The 15,772-nt window shown below is 45.1% G+C and overlaps 1 protein-coding gene across 2 annotated transcripts in view; it reads left to right on the top strand.

The window, feature by feature from the left end:
* The window catches only part of ESYT2 (extended synaptotagmin 2), a 158,510-nt gene that overhangs the window by 36,384 nt on the left and 106,354 nt on the right, over positions 1–15,772 (top strand). For both annotated transcript variants that reach the window (XM_074985052.1, XM_074985053.1), the window contains exons 2-4: positions 235–276; positions 1,011–1,145; positions 13,954–14,030. In XM_074985052.1, the coding sequence (XP_074841153.1) occupies positions 235–276; positions 1,011–1,145; positions 13,954–14,030 (254 nt within the window). The remainder of the gene's footprint in view (positions 1–234; positions 277–1,010; positions 1,146–13,953; positions 14,031–15,772) is intronic.

Raw genomic sequence — 15,772 nt, forward strand, 5'->3', positions numbered from 1 at the left:
TATTTACCTGGTTTACTATTTTCAGCTGATATTTAATTCAACTATTTATTCATGTTTATGCATTCTTACTCTGAATATCAAGTCCTTTGTAATCATTGGTTCTTTGTTCCAGCTCCAGATATTAAATTTATTGATCCATATAGTACTATATCTATTTGTGATTTTTACATTGTATTTTCATTAGCTGAAGTATGTTTGTAATAATTACTTTTTTCCCCCCTTTCCTTACTCTAGGTTCACTTTCCAGATACAGAAAGGGCAGAATGGCTTAATAAGGTAAGATGTTGTTCCAGGTAGCTGGGGGACTTGAGGATAAAATATTTATTGCCTTTCTACATTGGATGTTCTGGCTGTTGATCAACATACAGATCTTACACCGCACTAGATACAGTTTGAGTAAACAAAGAGCCAGTGTTTCTTTAGTGGATAACTGTGACATTATTGTACTGGTCACTAAATCATGACTTACCATTCTTGAACAAAATGATCCGTTTCCCTCTGAAATAAAATAATTTAAATCAAGCTTATGGATAGTCAGCTGCAGATGCTAAGCATACATTTACCTTTGGCTTAGCTGGTGTACTAATGTACCACATTCAAATAACCAGTTTTATATTTGTTTTATAAGTGAACAGAACCTTCAAGTTCCATGTGTGTCAAGTAAAATAAAATACTGAACAATGCACCTTGAGCTGATGTGTCGTTCCTTCAAGCTGTATCTGAAAAATTATTTTAATAATAGTAAATAGAATATATAATAATGAGGAGGAAAAAGTTCTGAAATGAGATACGAAAATAGATGGAAAATCAAGATACTGGTCCAAGAAGGCTGTTGCATGTGGTAGGAAATGCAGAAGTTAGGGCTTTCTTGACAAATGGTGAATGACAGAGAGAAGACTTGCATTTTAAAAAACTTTTCCTCTGAAAACTTTTTCATTTATGCTTGTTGAACCAATGTAAATGTGTATGTTTGTAACAATTCAGTACAATATTTCTTTCTTTCTCCTCAGACTGTGAAACACATGTGGCCTTTTATTTGCCAGTTTATTGAGAAACTTTTCAGAGAAACGATTGAACCAGCTGTAAGAGGAGCAAACCACCACCTTAGTACCTTCAGCTTCACAAAGATCAATCTAGGTCACCAGGTAAGTTTCTTCCAACATGAGTTTTTAGAACATCTGTTTCTTGTTCGCCTTTTAACATATATTGCACACACAAGACCTTTTTTGTGACATTTGATTATAAATTTTCCTGGGCAGATATTGTGTCTTTGAATGTACATGTGCAGTGCCCCCTACAGAGAGGTCCTGACTGGCACGTTAGATGCTACCTTAACCTAAATATTATTAATAAAATAAACGTGTGTGATGCGAGGCAAATTTAATGCTCCCTTATGATATAGCATCACTGTTGTGTAAAAACTGGCATGCTTGTATGGGAATGGCAAAGATTAATAGTTCTTAGTCTTAAAAGATTCTGATATGTAAGCCTCTCAAAAATAGTTTTTAAAATTAACTCAGTGAGTATAAATGACACTTTAAATGAAGAAATCTCATTGCTTTGTTTATTTAAAAATTATGACAGAGAGCTTTTTCCCTGTTAGTGTATTATCTATGTTAGCATTATCACTGCTGATCCATTGATAACAAATTTTGGGGAAGGAAGCCTAGTGTAATGCTTATGACTTCAGCGGTGAACAGGAGTACCTTGAGAAGTCATTGAGTATCTATAGTGCTGATGCACGGTAAAGAACATACTTGAAGGAGTTAGCCTCGCCTTAGTTTCATTAAACAGAAGAATCCTCACTCCAAGCTGTGCTGGTGTATCTATTAATATCTGTTGGTAGTTTATGTAGATGGCTCATTGCTAGTATAATGTAGTTATAGTGAAGCAAAGACCAGAAGATTTGTTTACGGAACACTTTTTGAGCAATCAAAAATTGATGGTTGCTGTTTTCTTCCCCTTTATATTGAATGAATACTACCCTTTGCCTTTTCATAAGTTTTATAGTGTGTTTGGAAGCAAAATTCATCACAGAAGGCCCAACAAAATTCACCATCCATTTTGGTCAGTTTCAGTTATATGATTTTAAATTAGTAAATTTTGTGATTTCAGCCATTTCAATCTAAAATTTCACCATGTTGTGATTTTATGGGTCCTGACCTTACAAGGAGCTGGGTGTGGGGAGTTTCAAGTGTGTGTGTGTGTGGAGGGGGTTGTGGTACCTCTACCCTTACTTTGGGGCAACTGCTGGCCAAAAGCCCAGCACTAAAGGGAGAGTCACCACCACCAGCAGTGCGAAGTAGAGATGCCATGATATGGTATTGACACCCTTCTGTGCTGCTGCCTGTGGAGCTGGACCCTCACTCAGCAGCCACCACTCTCTGGCCAACCAGCTCTGAAGGCAGTGCAGAAATAAGGGTGGCAAATACTGTAGCCTCCTTAAATAACACTGTCACCCAGCCCTGCGACTCCCCTTTGGATCAGGACCACCACTTTGAGAAATGCTGGTTTTCCACCATATATATGGTCGGGTAGGTAGTTTGAGGTCCAAGCTGTCATCAGAATGAAGACTAGATGTAATCCCCACTGAAGTCTTCAAAGAAGGCAGGCCAGAGCTCCATAAACAACTCTACCTCCTGATTCTCAAGATCTGAGATAGGGAGCAAATGCTGTGACATTTCAGACACAGGGTGACAGGTTGGACCAAGGAAACTATTGTGGCATTTTCCTCCTGGCAATGGCAGGGAAAATCTTAGCTCAAATCCTTGCAAACTGACTCCCGCTACTCTCAGAAGAAATTCTCTCAGAGCCCCAGTGTGGCTTCTGACCATTCCAAGGATGAGCGGACATGGTCTTCACTGGCCTGCAACTGCAAGAAAAATGTCATGAACAAAACCAAGCCTTATCCACAAGTTTCATGGACCTGACCAAAGCATTCAGCTCAGTCAATTGTAGCAGCCTGTGGACCATCTTCTCAAAGATCGGCTGCCCCAATAAATTAATTAGCATCTTGAGGCTGCTTCATGAGAACATGACTGCCATAGTATTGAGTAGCAACGTATCCCAAAACAACCCCTTTGAGGTCAAAAAAGGAATCAAAAAGGGCTGTGTCATTGCCCCATCACTGTTCTGCATCTTCATCACTATGACCCTTCACCTCATTAATGGCAAGCTTCTAGATGCCATGAAGATTGTGTATAGAATGAATGGGAAGCTTTTTAGTCTCAGGAGACTGAAAGTTAAAAGCAAGACCTCCACAACCTTGATCATAGATCTCCAGTATGTGAATGACAACAGGGCTGCTGCTCTTTCTCCCACAGCCCTTCAGACCATCTAAAGTGCATTTGCTGAAGCATACACGAATCTTGGCCTCACACTGGACACCAAAAATATCAAGATGCACCACCAACCCTCGCCGATGGGACAAACTCATGTCACTTCTACTGAAGTCATTGGAGAACTGCTGGAAAATGTGGAGCAGTTCCCATACCTTGGAGGTCATCTTTCCTCTAAAGTCGACATATGAAGCGAAAATCTATCATCGTCTGAATGTGCAAGCCATGCTTTCACCCACTAGAGACAAAGGATCTTCGAGAACTTGAACATCTATCCCAAGACAAAGCTCTTTGTATACCATGCAGTGGTTGTTCCAGTGCCACTGTATGCATGTGAAACCTGAACAACATACAAGCATCATCTGAAGGCACTTGAACAGTATCATACCAACTGGAAGGCCGCGCATCGATGCCAGAAAGACGGCTAACTCAGAGAGAGCTGAAAAGTTCAGAGAGACCCTGGAAGAGAATCTGCGCAGCAGCCCTCGGGGTGCCGTTGTGACACCCAGGTGGCAGCATCTGAGGGATACAATGTACAATACAGCCTCGTCGGTGTTTGGAAGAAGAGCTAGAAACACAAATGAATGGTTCGAAGCTAACTCCGATGAGATGATTCCAGCCATCGAAAAAAAGTGCCCTGCGCTCCTGGAGTACAAACATTTGCCAAGCCAGAATACCCTGCAAGCGCTCAGAGCAGCCAGAAAAACAGTACAGCAGACGGCCAGGCACTGTGCCAACAACTACTGGCTTGAGCTATGCAGCAGCATCCAGACCAGTGCTGACTTTGGTAACCTCAGGGGAATGTACGAGAGCATCAAGAAGGCATTAGGACCCACCCAGAACAAGATGGCACCTCTGAAATCCAAATCTGGTGAAGTCATCACTGACAAAGCCAAAGAGATGGAGCGCTGGGTCGAGCACTACTCTGAGCTGTACTCACGCGAGAACATTGTGGTCGACTCAGCCCTCGATGCCTTCGAACTCTTACCAGTAATGGACGAACTGGACCAGGAACCAACTGTGGATGAACTGAAGAAAGCCATCGACAACTTTGCAGTAGGAAAGGCCCCAGGCCAGGATGGTGTCAAAGTTTGACTCAGACTCACAATTTATCAAACCACTCTGTTTTATTAGCAAAGCCGCTCTGCTAATACATTTAGAAGTGAGCCCCCCGAGTGGGGCTTGTGTCTCTTAATTTATACAGTTTTTTGGAGAACAAGTTACAGAGAAGTTACAGACAAAAGAAGAAAAAGATTTTAGTCACCACCCTTCGAGATCCCTGAGACCAGTCACGTATCTTCAATTACCTGCCACCCTTAACAATCTCCTTTAACAGCTTCCAGTTAACTTAACTAATTGCCCTTTACACCTTCCATTCTGATGCCTGCTTCTTAGACGTGCTGGCTCCATCTTAATTGCTTCTCCATTCAAAAGCTAACTGTCCCTATGCGTGCTCCCTCAGATACTTTGTAACATGTTTTGGCATGCCCTCTCATATACAATGTATCCAGCATGTCCCCTTATGCAACGTTATACTTATACAATGTTATACTTCCACAATGGTATACCACCAGAGGTAATCAAGTGTGCCACGGACACTCTCCTGGAACCCGTACATGAGCTACTGTGCCTGTGCTGGAGAGAGGGAGAGGTTCCACAGGACATGCCCAACGCTAACATCATAACCTCGTATAAGAACAAAGGAGACAGAAGCGACTGCAACAATTACCGTGGAATCTCCCTCCTAAGCATCACTGGTAAACTGTTTGCTCGCGTCATCCTCGGCAGACTCCAGAAGATTGCTGAGAGTGTGTGTCCTGAATCACAGTGCGGATTCCGCGCAGAGAGATCTACCGTCAACATGGTCTTCTCTCTGAGGCAGCTGCAGGAGAAATGCAGGGAGCAGAGGAAGCCACTCTATATTGCCTTCATCGACCTAACCAAGGCCTTCGACTTGGTCAGCAGGGATGGACTGTTCAAACTGCTCCACAAGATAGGATGTCCGCCACGGTTACTCAAGATGATCCAGTCTTTCCACGAAGCCATGAGAGGAACCGTACAATATGATGGCACATTATCGGATGCTTTCAGCATCAGGAGCGGCATCAAACAAAGATGCTCTGACACTGTTCGGGATCTTCTTCGCACTCCTCCTTAAACACGCCTTTGGCTCTTCAACAGAAGGCATCTTTTTGCACACAAGATCTGACGGGAAACTGTTTAATCTTGCAAGGCTGAAAGCTAAATCTAAGGTGTGGGAAGTCCTCGTCAGAGATATGCTGTTTGCAGATGACGCTGCTGTTGTGTCACACACAGAAGACCAGCTTCAGAAGCTGCTGGATTGGTTCTCCAAAGCATGCAAGGGCTTTGGGCTCTCCATCAGCCTAAAGAAGACAAATGTACTTGCTCAGGACGTTGCTGTTTCTCCGTCAACCAGGATTGACAACTATATGTTAGAGGTCGTCCATGAGTTCGTTTACGTCGGGTCTACCATCACTAACACTCTGTCCTTGGAGACTGAGCTAAATAGGAGGATCGGTAAAGCAGCCACAACTCTGTTCAGACTCAGCGAGAGAGTGTGGAATAACAACAAGCTGTACACTCACACCAAAATGCAAGTCTACAGAGCCTGGATCCTCAGCACCCTCCTTTACGGCAGCAAGACTTGGACCCTGTACGCCTGCCAGGAAAAGAGGCTGAACGTCTTCCACTTGCACTGCCTCAGGCGCATCCTTGGAATATTGTGGAAGGACAGAGTATCCAACACTACCGTCCTTGAGCAAGCTGGAATCCCAACCATGCACACCTTCCTCAGGCAGCGTTGGCTCCGCTGGCTTGGCCACGTCCACAGGATGAATGATGGAAGGATCCCAAAAGACATCCTGTATGGTGAGCTAGCCTCTGGCAAAAGACCTCCCGGATGCTCCCAGCTGCGCTACAAAGATGTTTGCAAGAGAGACCTCAGGGAAGTAGACATCAAGCCAGACAGCTGGGAGGAGCTGGCAGACGATCGCAGCAGATGGAGGCAGGAACTATACAAGGGCCTTCAGAAGGGTGAGTTGAGGATCAGACAGCTATCAAAGGAGAAGCGAGCCCACAGAAAGCACAGCAAGGACCTGCCAGACACACATTACATATGCAACAGATGCAGCAAGGACTGTCACTCTCGTGTGGGTCTTCACAGTCACAGCTGACGCTGCAAATGAGGATGCCAAACAGAACTATGAAGGGCGCGATCCATAGTCTACGTAGACTGAAGGATGCTACTACTGAACAGTATCATCCATGCTGCCTCAGGAGAATCCTAAACATCTCTTGGGAGGATATGTGCACGAACACTAGTGTCCTGGAAGTGTAAAATATGACCAGCATTGAAGACATTATCATTCATCAGCAACTTCGTTGGACTGGTCATGTGGTCCAGATGTCTGATCAGCCCCTCACAAAACAGATTCTGTTTTCCTAGTTGGAGGAAGGACAGAGGAGCATTGCAGGGGGCGGGGGGCAGCAGGAGCAATATAAGGATATGCTGAAGGCACACATGGAAAAAGTGCACCATAGGTGTCAATGCTTGTGAGAACCTTGCCCAAAACTGTTTCCAGTGGAGAGCAGTAATCCATGAGGAGGTGGCACAGTTTGAGAGGCCCTGCTACAGTGCAGACAAGGAGAGGTGAAGATGAAGAAAAGAGCATCAAAAGCTGCCCTCCAGAATTGGGCTGATCAGCCATTAATGGACTCAGAAATAGGAGAGTGACATGAAGACGTCCTACTCGTTATAGAGAGACCAAGATAGTATATTGTACAAGCACACAAAAGACCAGATTTTATGGTGGGAGACCAGATTTGATTGAGTATGGTGAATGAATTTGGTCTCAATATCCAATGTGAAGTCATAGGAGAAGCTCAGGTAGGGTGCGTCAACACTAGCCGGCTACTTTGAAGTAGCCGGCACAATATCGAAATAGCACGCATTGCGCCTACACGTGCCATGTGCTATTTCGACATTGAAATCGACGTGAGGCAGCTAGACATCGAAATCACTATTCCCATCTGAAGATGGGAATAGTGCCCTACTTCGATGTTGAACGTTGAAGTAGGGCATGTGTAGATGATCCGTGTCCTGCTACTTTGAAATAGTGGGGTCCTCCATGGTGGCCATCAGCTGAGGGGGTTGAGAGACGCTCTGTTCAGCCCCTGCGGGGCTCTATGGTCACCGCGCGCAGCAACCCTTAGGCCAGGGCTTCTGGCTGCTGCTACAGCTGGGGGTACATGCTGCATTCACAGGGTCTGCAACCGGTTGTCGGCTGTGTGGATCTCGTGCTGTGCAGGCCGAGTGTGTCTGGGAGGGGTCCTTTAAAGGAGCGGCTTGGGGCTTTGCTGGCCCCTTATTTTGAGGGGGAGCACTTGTGTGTGTGGACGCTCCACATTTCCTTCCAGGGCGGCTCCTTTCGACGTTCTCCGTCACTACTTTGACGTTGAACGTCAACGGCACCAGCCCTGGAGGGCGTGTAGACGATACACGTCAAAGTAGCCTATTTTGATGTTGTTACATCAAAATAGGCAACTTCGATGTAGTGTGCTAGTGTAGATGTAGCCATAGAGAAGTAACAATTGAGAGGAAATATTCATAGCATACTTCCAGTATAATTTAGAAAGAACAGAGTCTCACTTATATATACTCATTACATTTTAAGGAGAGGATCGTAATTCATACTCCAACTTTAAGTCTAAAAGTTGCAGAAGCCAAAATCCCTCTGTCTGCTGGTCTGTCAGGAGTTTTGCAAAATAATTCTGTCATTTCTTTGATAGTTCTGTTTTGTTTGTATATCCATTCCTTAAAACTTCAACACTGATAATTAAAAAGATAAGATCCTGTGCCCTGCTCTAGCCACCCATGCACTATGTCAGTGACACAACTGGGCTGAACAGCTTCCTCAGTTGGTCGGCTGGGGGAATTCCCCTGGCAAGGGTTAATCTCTGGTTTGCAGAGAAGGCATGGCCAGAGCATGTGACCCTCTAGCAGTCATCAGGTGTGGACTATCCCCTTGGATTGGTCCAGCCAAATGAATTTAAGAGCTGCTTTGAGGCTGCTTAGAATTACAACAAAGGGTAGAATGACCTCCAGTCAGGGCTATCCCTCAGAGTGCTGGAGGCTGGGCAACCCTCCCCCAATGCCTCAGGCATGGGGCTGAGAGCAACCCCCAAACCCCACAGAACCTGCCCTACCCCTGCCCTGCTGCCTCCCCTGAGCAACACGAGCCAGGGGCAGGGGGATATGGCGGGTCTGGGGTAGAGGTAGTACCTTTGACTCTCCAGCAGCTGCGCCTTTTCAGGCAGACGGAAGCACTGGTCCTTACCCACCACTCAATTCTCACTGTTGGCTCCTAGCAGCTGTTGTGCATTATAGCGACGCCATCCCCTGGGCAACTGCGTGAGCTCCCAGGCGAAACACAGTGAGGGGGGTCTGGTCTGTTTCACATACCGACCTTATGGAGAGACTTGTTCCTTCTCCCTTTTAATGCACAGTCTCAACGGCGGACCAGGAGGTGTGGTGCTGCAAATCGACAACTCCTGTGAAGGCGGAGGAAGACGCCCCACTACCTTGTGGGTTCTCCTGGGAAGGAGTAAGGCTAAGGGAGTAAACTCTGACAGAAAATCCGAAGGGGAGTCCTAAGACGGTTCTTTGTCAACTTCTGGCACTGTCCCAGCAACTCCTGCAGCTGAGCTGGTACCAAATGTAGAGGTTATTCTTTCCTTTGGACTACATCAGTAAAGCTATGGGGGGGTGGGGCTGGTGTCTGGGCAGCCCAGGGTCTCCATAAGAATTGCCTAGGCTTGCGCCTGGAGAGGTACTCCAGCATCGCTTTACAGTTTTGAACCAACATGGGAGGCAACAGATACCAGTTATAAGCTCTTGCTCGATTGGCGTAGAAAACGAGCACCAGGAGTTGCTTCCGACGGTGGGAGAGATCATCGCATCTCTTTGGACAGTCACCACCCGCCTTAAGCTGGGCAGCCCCCAGCCAGTAGGGTACTGTCTTGCCACAGTTCACTTGCCTCACTGGGTGTATGAGGCTTAAGGTTCCCAAACTTGACAAGTGACTGAAATGAGCACCAGACAAACCAACAAGAAAATTATTAAGAAAAGGAGATCATCAAAGTTTCAAGCTTGCTTGTTGGAATGTACGGACCATGTTGACCGGAGATCTTCAGGACATCGGCGACACCCGAAAGACCGCTGTCATCAATGAGGAACTGAAGAGGCTCCAAGTTGACATCGCCACTTTGCAGGAGATGCAACTCGCAGCTTCGGGATCCCTAAAGGAAAAGGACTACACCTTTTTCTGGCAGGGCAAAGCCCAAGAGGAACCCAGGTAGCACGGTGTCAGCATTGCCATCAGAAACACCCTTCTGCAAATGGTGGAACTAGTCACGGGCGGATCAGAAAGACTCCTTCAGGTCAAACTTCAAACCTGCACCGGTCCTGTCCACCTGATCAGTGCTTACGCTCCAACCCTGAACGCCACACCAGAAGCAAAAGACAAGTTCTATGATGAGCTGAGTGCCGCCATAGTGCAAATACCTGCTCTTGAACAATTGTACCTTTTGGGTGACTTCAATGCAAGAGTTGAAGCCGATCGTGACTCATGGCCCTCTTGCCTAGGTCACTTCGGTGTGGGAAAAATGAATGACAATGGACAACGTATCCTCGAACTTTGCATGTACCCCAATCTGTGCATCACAAACACATTTTTCCGAACCAAGCCACAGCACAGAGTGTCATGGAGACACCCACGCTCGAAACAGTGGCACCAATTAGACTTGGTCATCATCAGACATGACAACCTCAAAAACGTCCTCCTGACGTGCAGCTACCATAGTGCTGACTGTGATACAGATCATTTGCTAGTCTGCTCCAAGCTCAAGCTGAGACCCAAGAAGCTGCACCATTCTAAACCAACTGGAAGGCCCCGCATTGATGCCAGAAAGACGGCAAACTCAGGAAAAGCTGAAATGTTCAGAGAGACCCTTGAGGAGAATCTGCACAGCAGCCCTGGGGGTGCTGATGTGACATCCAGATGGCAGCATCTGAGGGACACAATCTACAATATGGCCTTGTCAGTGTTTGGAAGAAGAGCTGGAAACACAAATGACTGGTTCGAAGCTAACTCTGATGAGATGATTTCAGTCATTGAAAAGAAGCGTGCTGCACTTCTGGAATATAAATGCTCACCGAGTCAGAATACCTAGCAAGCACTCAGAGTAGCTGGAAAAATAGTACAGCAGACAGCCAAGTGCTGTGCCAACAACTACTGGCTTAAGCTATGCAGCAGTATCCAGACCAGTGCTAACTCTGGTAATCTCGGGAATGTACGGGGGCATAAAGAAGGCAATGGGACCCATCCAGAACAAGACGGCACCTCTGAAATCCAAATCTGGTGAAGTCATCACTGACAAACCCAAACAGATAGAGCGATGGGTTGAGCACTACTCCGACCTGTACTCGTGCGAGAACATTGTGGTTGATACAGCCCTCAATGCCGTCAAGCTCCTGTCAGTCATGGATGAGCTGGACCAGGAACCAACTGTGGTCAAATTGAAGAAAGCTATTGACAGCAGTGCAGTAAGAAAGGCCCCAGGCCAGGATAGTATACCACCAGAGGTAATCAAGTGTGCCTTGGACACACTTCTGGAACCCCTACATGAGCTGCTGTGCCTGTGCTGGAGAGAGCGTGAGGTTCCACAGGATATGCGGGACACCAGCATTGTAACCTTGTCTAAGAACAAAGAAGACAGAAGTGACTGCAACAATTACTGTGGAATCTCCCTCCTAAGTATCACTGGTAAATTGTTCACTAGTGTCATCCTCGGCAGACTCCAGAAGCTCACTGAGAGGGTGTATCCTGAATCCCAGTGTGGATTCCAAGCCGAGAGAGCTACCATTGACATGATCTTCTCCCTGAGGCAGCTGCAGGAGAAATGCAGGGAGCAGAGGAAGCCACTCTGTCGCCTTCATCTACCTGACCAAGGCTTTCGACTCGGTCAGTAGAGATGGACCGTTTAAATTGCTCCACAAGATAGGTTGTCCACCACAGCTACTCGAGATGATCCAGGCTTTCCTCGAAGACACGAGAGGAACCATCCAATATGACGGCACATCCTCATATGCCTTCAGCATCAGGAGTGGCGTCAAAGAAGGATGCGTCCTTGCTCTGACATTGTTTGGGATCTTCTTCCCACTCCTCCTGAAGCATACCTTTGGATCCTCAACAGAGGGCATCTTTTTGCACACAAGATCTGACAGGAAACTGTTTAATCTTGCAAGGCTGAAGGCTAAGTCTAAGGTGCAGGAAGTGCTCATCAGAGACATGCTGTTTGCAGACGACGCTTCTGTAGTGACACACGTAGAAGGCCAGCTTCAAAAACTGCTGGATCAGTTCTCCAAAACATGCAAGGACTTCGGGCTTACCATCAGCCTAGAGAAGACAAACATACTTGGTCAGGACGTTGCTGAACCTCCATCAGTCAGCATTGACAATTACACGCTAGAGGTCGTCCACGAGTTTACTTATCTCGGGTCCACCATCATGGACACCCTGTCGCTGGAGACTGAGCTAAACAGGAGGATTGGAAAAGCAGCCATAACTCTGTTCAGACTTAGCAAGAGAGTGTGGAACAACAAGCTGTACACTCGCACCAAAATGCAAGTCTACAGAGCCTGCATCCTCAGCACCCTCCTCTACGGCAGTGAGTCTTGGACCTAGTGTGCACATCAGGAAAAGAGGCTGAATGTCTTCCACTTGCGCTGCCTCAGGCACATTCTTGGGATATCATGGAAGGACAGAGTGCCCAACAACGCCGTCCTCAAGCAAGCTGGAATTCCAACCATGCATACCCTCCTCAGGTAGCGGCAGCTCCGCTGGCTTGGCCATGTCCACAGGATGAATGATGGAAAGATCCCAGAAGACATCCTGTGCGGTGAGCTAGCCTCTGGCAAAAGACCTCCCAGATGCCCCCAATTGCGCTACAAAGACGTCTGTAAGAGGGACCTCAAGGAGGTAGACATCAACGCAGATAGTTGGGAAGAGCTGGCAGACGACCGCAGCAGCTGGAAGCAGGAACTACACAAGGGCCTTCAGAAGGGCAAGATGAAGATCAGACAGCTGGCAGAGGAGAAGCGAGCCCGTAGAAAGAACAGCAAGGACCTGCCAGACACCCACAACAGATGCAGCAAGGACTGTCACTCTCATGTGGGTCTACACAGTCACAGTCAACACTGCAAATGTCGATCTTAAATGGAGTTATGAAGGGCGCGATCCACAATCTATTCAGACTGTAGGATGCCTAGGTTCGAGGCAGCAGCAGTAGTCAGCCCTCCCCCTCCCCCAAATCCCGTGCTCTCACCGCAGCTTTGGGAGCTGAAGCGGCTCAGTAGCTTGCTCTGCCCCACCAGCCTCTCCCAGCCTCCTGCACCCTGCTTGACCTTGATGGCGGGAAGCGGAGTATCCTGAAATTATCATTCTGATATGTGCCTAGAGAGGCTGTAGCAAAATAAGTCTGTCTTCTCTCATAAGAATATGTATCATTTAGGAGTTGTAGGAGACCTTCAGAATGGAACATACAGAGCATGTATTTTTACATAATTAATTCCAGCATATTCTTTTTTAATATACTGTCAAGATATTGTAAGATATCAGTTCAGATTACTCCAAACTTTAATGTCTTGGAAGCCTACCTTTCCACTAAACAGTTAAGTTTAAAATACCATAAATAAGATTCCATGAGTCTTTTCACTATATACTTTTGATATTTATTGTGGAAAAATGTAAAATGTAAACATTAGTTAGTGAACTAGTTCTAGTGATACGGTTTGCTGTGAGGTGTAAGAAAGAACTCAAAGGATTCACCCTCACTTAGACGAACAAGCCAGATCAAACCCATAAAAACTGTTCTTCTCAAAACAGAACATTAAACAAACTGTATGATTAGCTTCATCAGAGTCTGGTTTCTTAAATGTTCTCAGATCTAACTTTACAGACCTTCTGACTGGGGAGAAAGGGACGGAAGGGTCCTAAGTCACAGTTTCCCTAAACTGGTTGACATAAATGATTTGCACGGTTATATACTGTTATGATTCTCATCACCTTCCATTAAAATGATGCTGTTTTTAGAAGCCTGATAAAAGTGATGGGATGATGTTTTGGGGAGCAGTTTGTGAAGTTCCCTGTTAAGCAGGAAAGAGATTTTTAGGGGGAACAAAGTTTAGCATAAAATATGTAGGTAAAGTTTGAAACCTAAGTCCTGGATGCTGTTTCCAGGAGTGATCAGGTTAGGTTTGTTGAGATATGGCATGACAGCACTTTGACTACACTGGGTACATGGCCCATAAATTCTCACTCTTAATTCACTGTCTTAAAACTATGTTTTAAATTGAATTTTTTAGTAATACATTGATGAAATAATACAGATAGTCACTATGTAAGGAATTCCTGCTGCAACTTTATGTTAAACAATACTATATCAATTTGTTAAGGAAAAGGTTCAAAATATGACAGATTTTGGAAGAAGGTTTAACTTTTTTAAACGGACACACTATTGGTTTTTTTTTCTTCAGCCACTTCGAATAAATGGGGTAAAAGTGTACACTGAAAATGTAGATAAAAGACAGATCATTTTGGATCTTCAGATCAGGTAATCTGATTTATTTATTATCCTATAAGAGCATGCATATCCATTTCAAAATATTTCAGATTTTATGGCTGGTTTATTTGGCTCTGCATTCATATTGCTGAGGTTTTATTAACTGAACTTGTTAGGTGAGTCTCAGTTCTTTCAGCAAACATAATATCTGTTGATGTAATTGTGTGTGTAATCATGTTTTAAAGCAGTTTGTGAGTTTGCTTTATGAATATGCAGTTCAAAAAACCCTTTCATTTGTTTAAAATTTCAAGTCATTCCAATTCTCTGTCTGCTGAACCAATGCCTGGGGCTCTACTCCCAGCTCTGCCCTCAGCTGTGGCCCCAGCCTTAGCTCCCATATCTCTGTCAATATCCCCCCTTCTGGAGTTGCAGCCCCACTCCTGGCCCTGGTTCCGAGGGAGTGGGGTGGAAGGAGGCTACGGGCAAGATAATGGGGGATAGGAGAGAGAAAGTTTAGGGACCTGCCTTGGCCTCTCATTGCTAGAAGCTGGGAGTGGATGATAGGGGATGGATGACATGGGCATTGCCTGTTCTGTTCATTTCCTTTGAAGCACCTGGAACTGGCTGCTGTCCAAAGACTGGATACTGGGATAGATAGACCTTTTGGTCAGCCATAGAGCCATAGTGTTCCTATATAGAAAGATAGTTCAGAGTAGCTAGTGTGCTGTGAATGCACAGTCTTGTTTCTGCTAATATCCCCAAGTAGACAAGCCCTTTTGTGGGAGAAAAAAAAACTGGAATTTTTCAAGTAAACACAGATCATAATCTTAATCTTTAACTTAATCTGCTTCTTCATGGCAAAGAAGAAAGATGAGAGAGAGCATTGTCTTTTTAATTTATGTGAAATGCACATAATCTTTGAAAGCCATATAAGTACTAAAAGAATACAAAAAAATCTAAATGAGATATTCATCCATTAGGTCAGTAATCCTTCTGTTACTCGTTTAGTGACTCACTAATTAGTGACTGTTATGGTGTACCAGATAAAGTATCTGTACACTTTATGGTCCATTAATTCCCCTCTTTCATATTATCAGTAACTCCTAGTCACTTCTTTTTTAACATACTGAATGGATGAATTTGTATGAAATCAAAAGGCTGTGAATTAAAGTGTTCCCCACTAGAATGTGACATACTCTCTCTGTCAATGTGGTGATCTGCAAATTAAAATACAAGTTGAACCTCTCTCATGTGGCAACATCCATAATCTGGCATGATTTCAGGAAACCAGGTGACCATTTATCATGGGTGTGGTCAAGTTTCCCACAGTCCCATAAAGTTTGTTTCCAGCCACCAGTCTTGGCTCTCAGTGTTCCGTGCTCTTATTTAGCTGTTGTTTACCCCTACGTGTCTTCTGAGATCCCAGTGAGAAGCAGAAGTGTTGGTAATTCTGCTAGACAATATTGACCTCCTGTCATACGGCAAATTCTCTCATCCAGCACTGGTCAGGTCCCAAGGGTGCCAGATTAGAGAGGGTCAACCTGTAGTCTAAAATTTTTCAGGACCATTTTGATCCCAACTGGATAAACTGTGTTTGCTAAATGAGATTCCAAATAGGAGGCTGATGTGGCAATCTAACTTTGTCGCATATACATAGGCAATGTGTTAAAGGGCAAAGTTTTCTCTAATATATTCCATGATATAAACTTATGGCTGAGTTTTTTGTTTTTTGGGTTTTTTTTTGTTTTGTTTTGTTTTGTTTCTAGTGATCAGTTTGGTTTGATAAGCTCTAT

This window comes from Carettochelys insculpta, chromosome 2, assembly GCF_033958435.1.
Source record: "Carettochelys insculpta isolate YL-2023 chromosome 2, ASM3395843v1, whole genome shotgun sequence".
Classification (NCBI taxonomy): Eukaryota; Metazoa; Chordata; order Testudines; family Carettochelyidae; genus Carettochelys; species Carettochelys insculpta.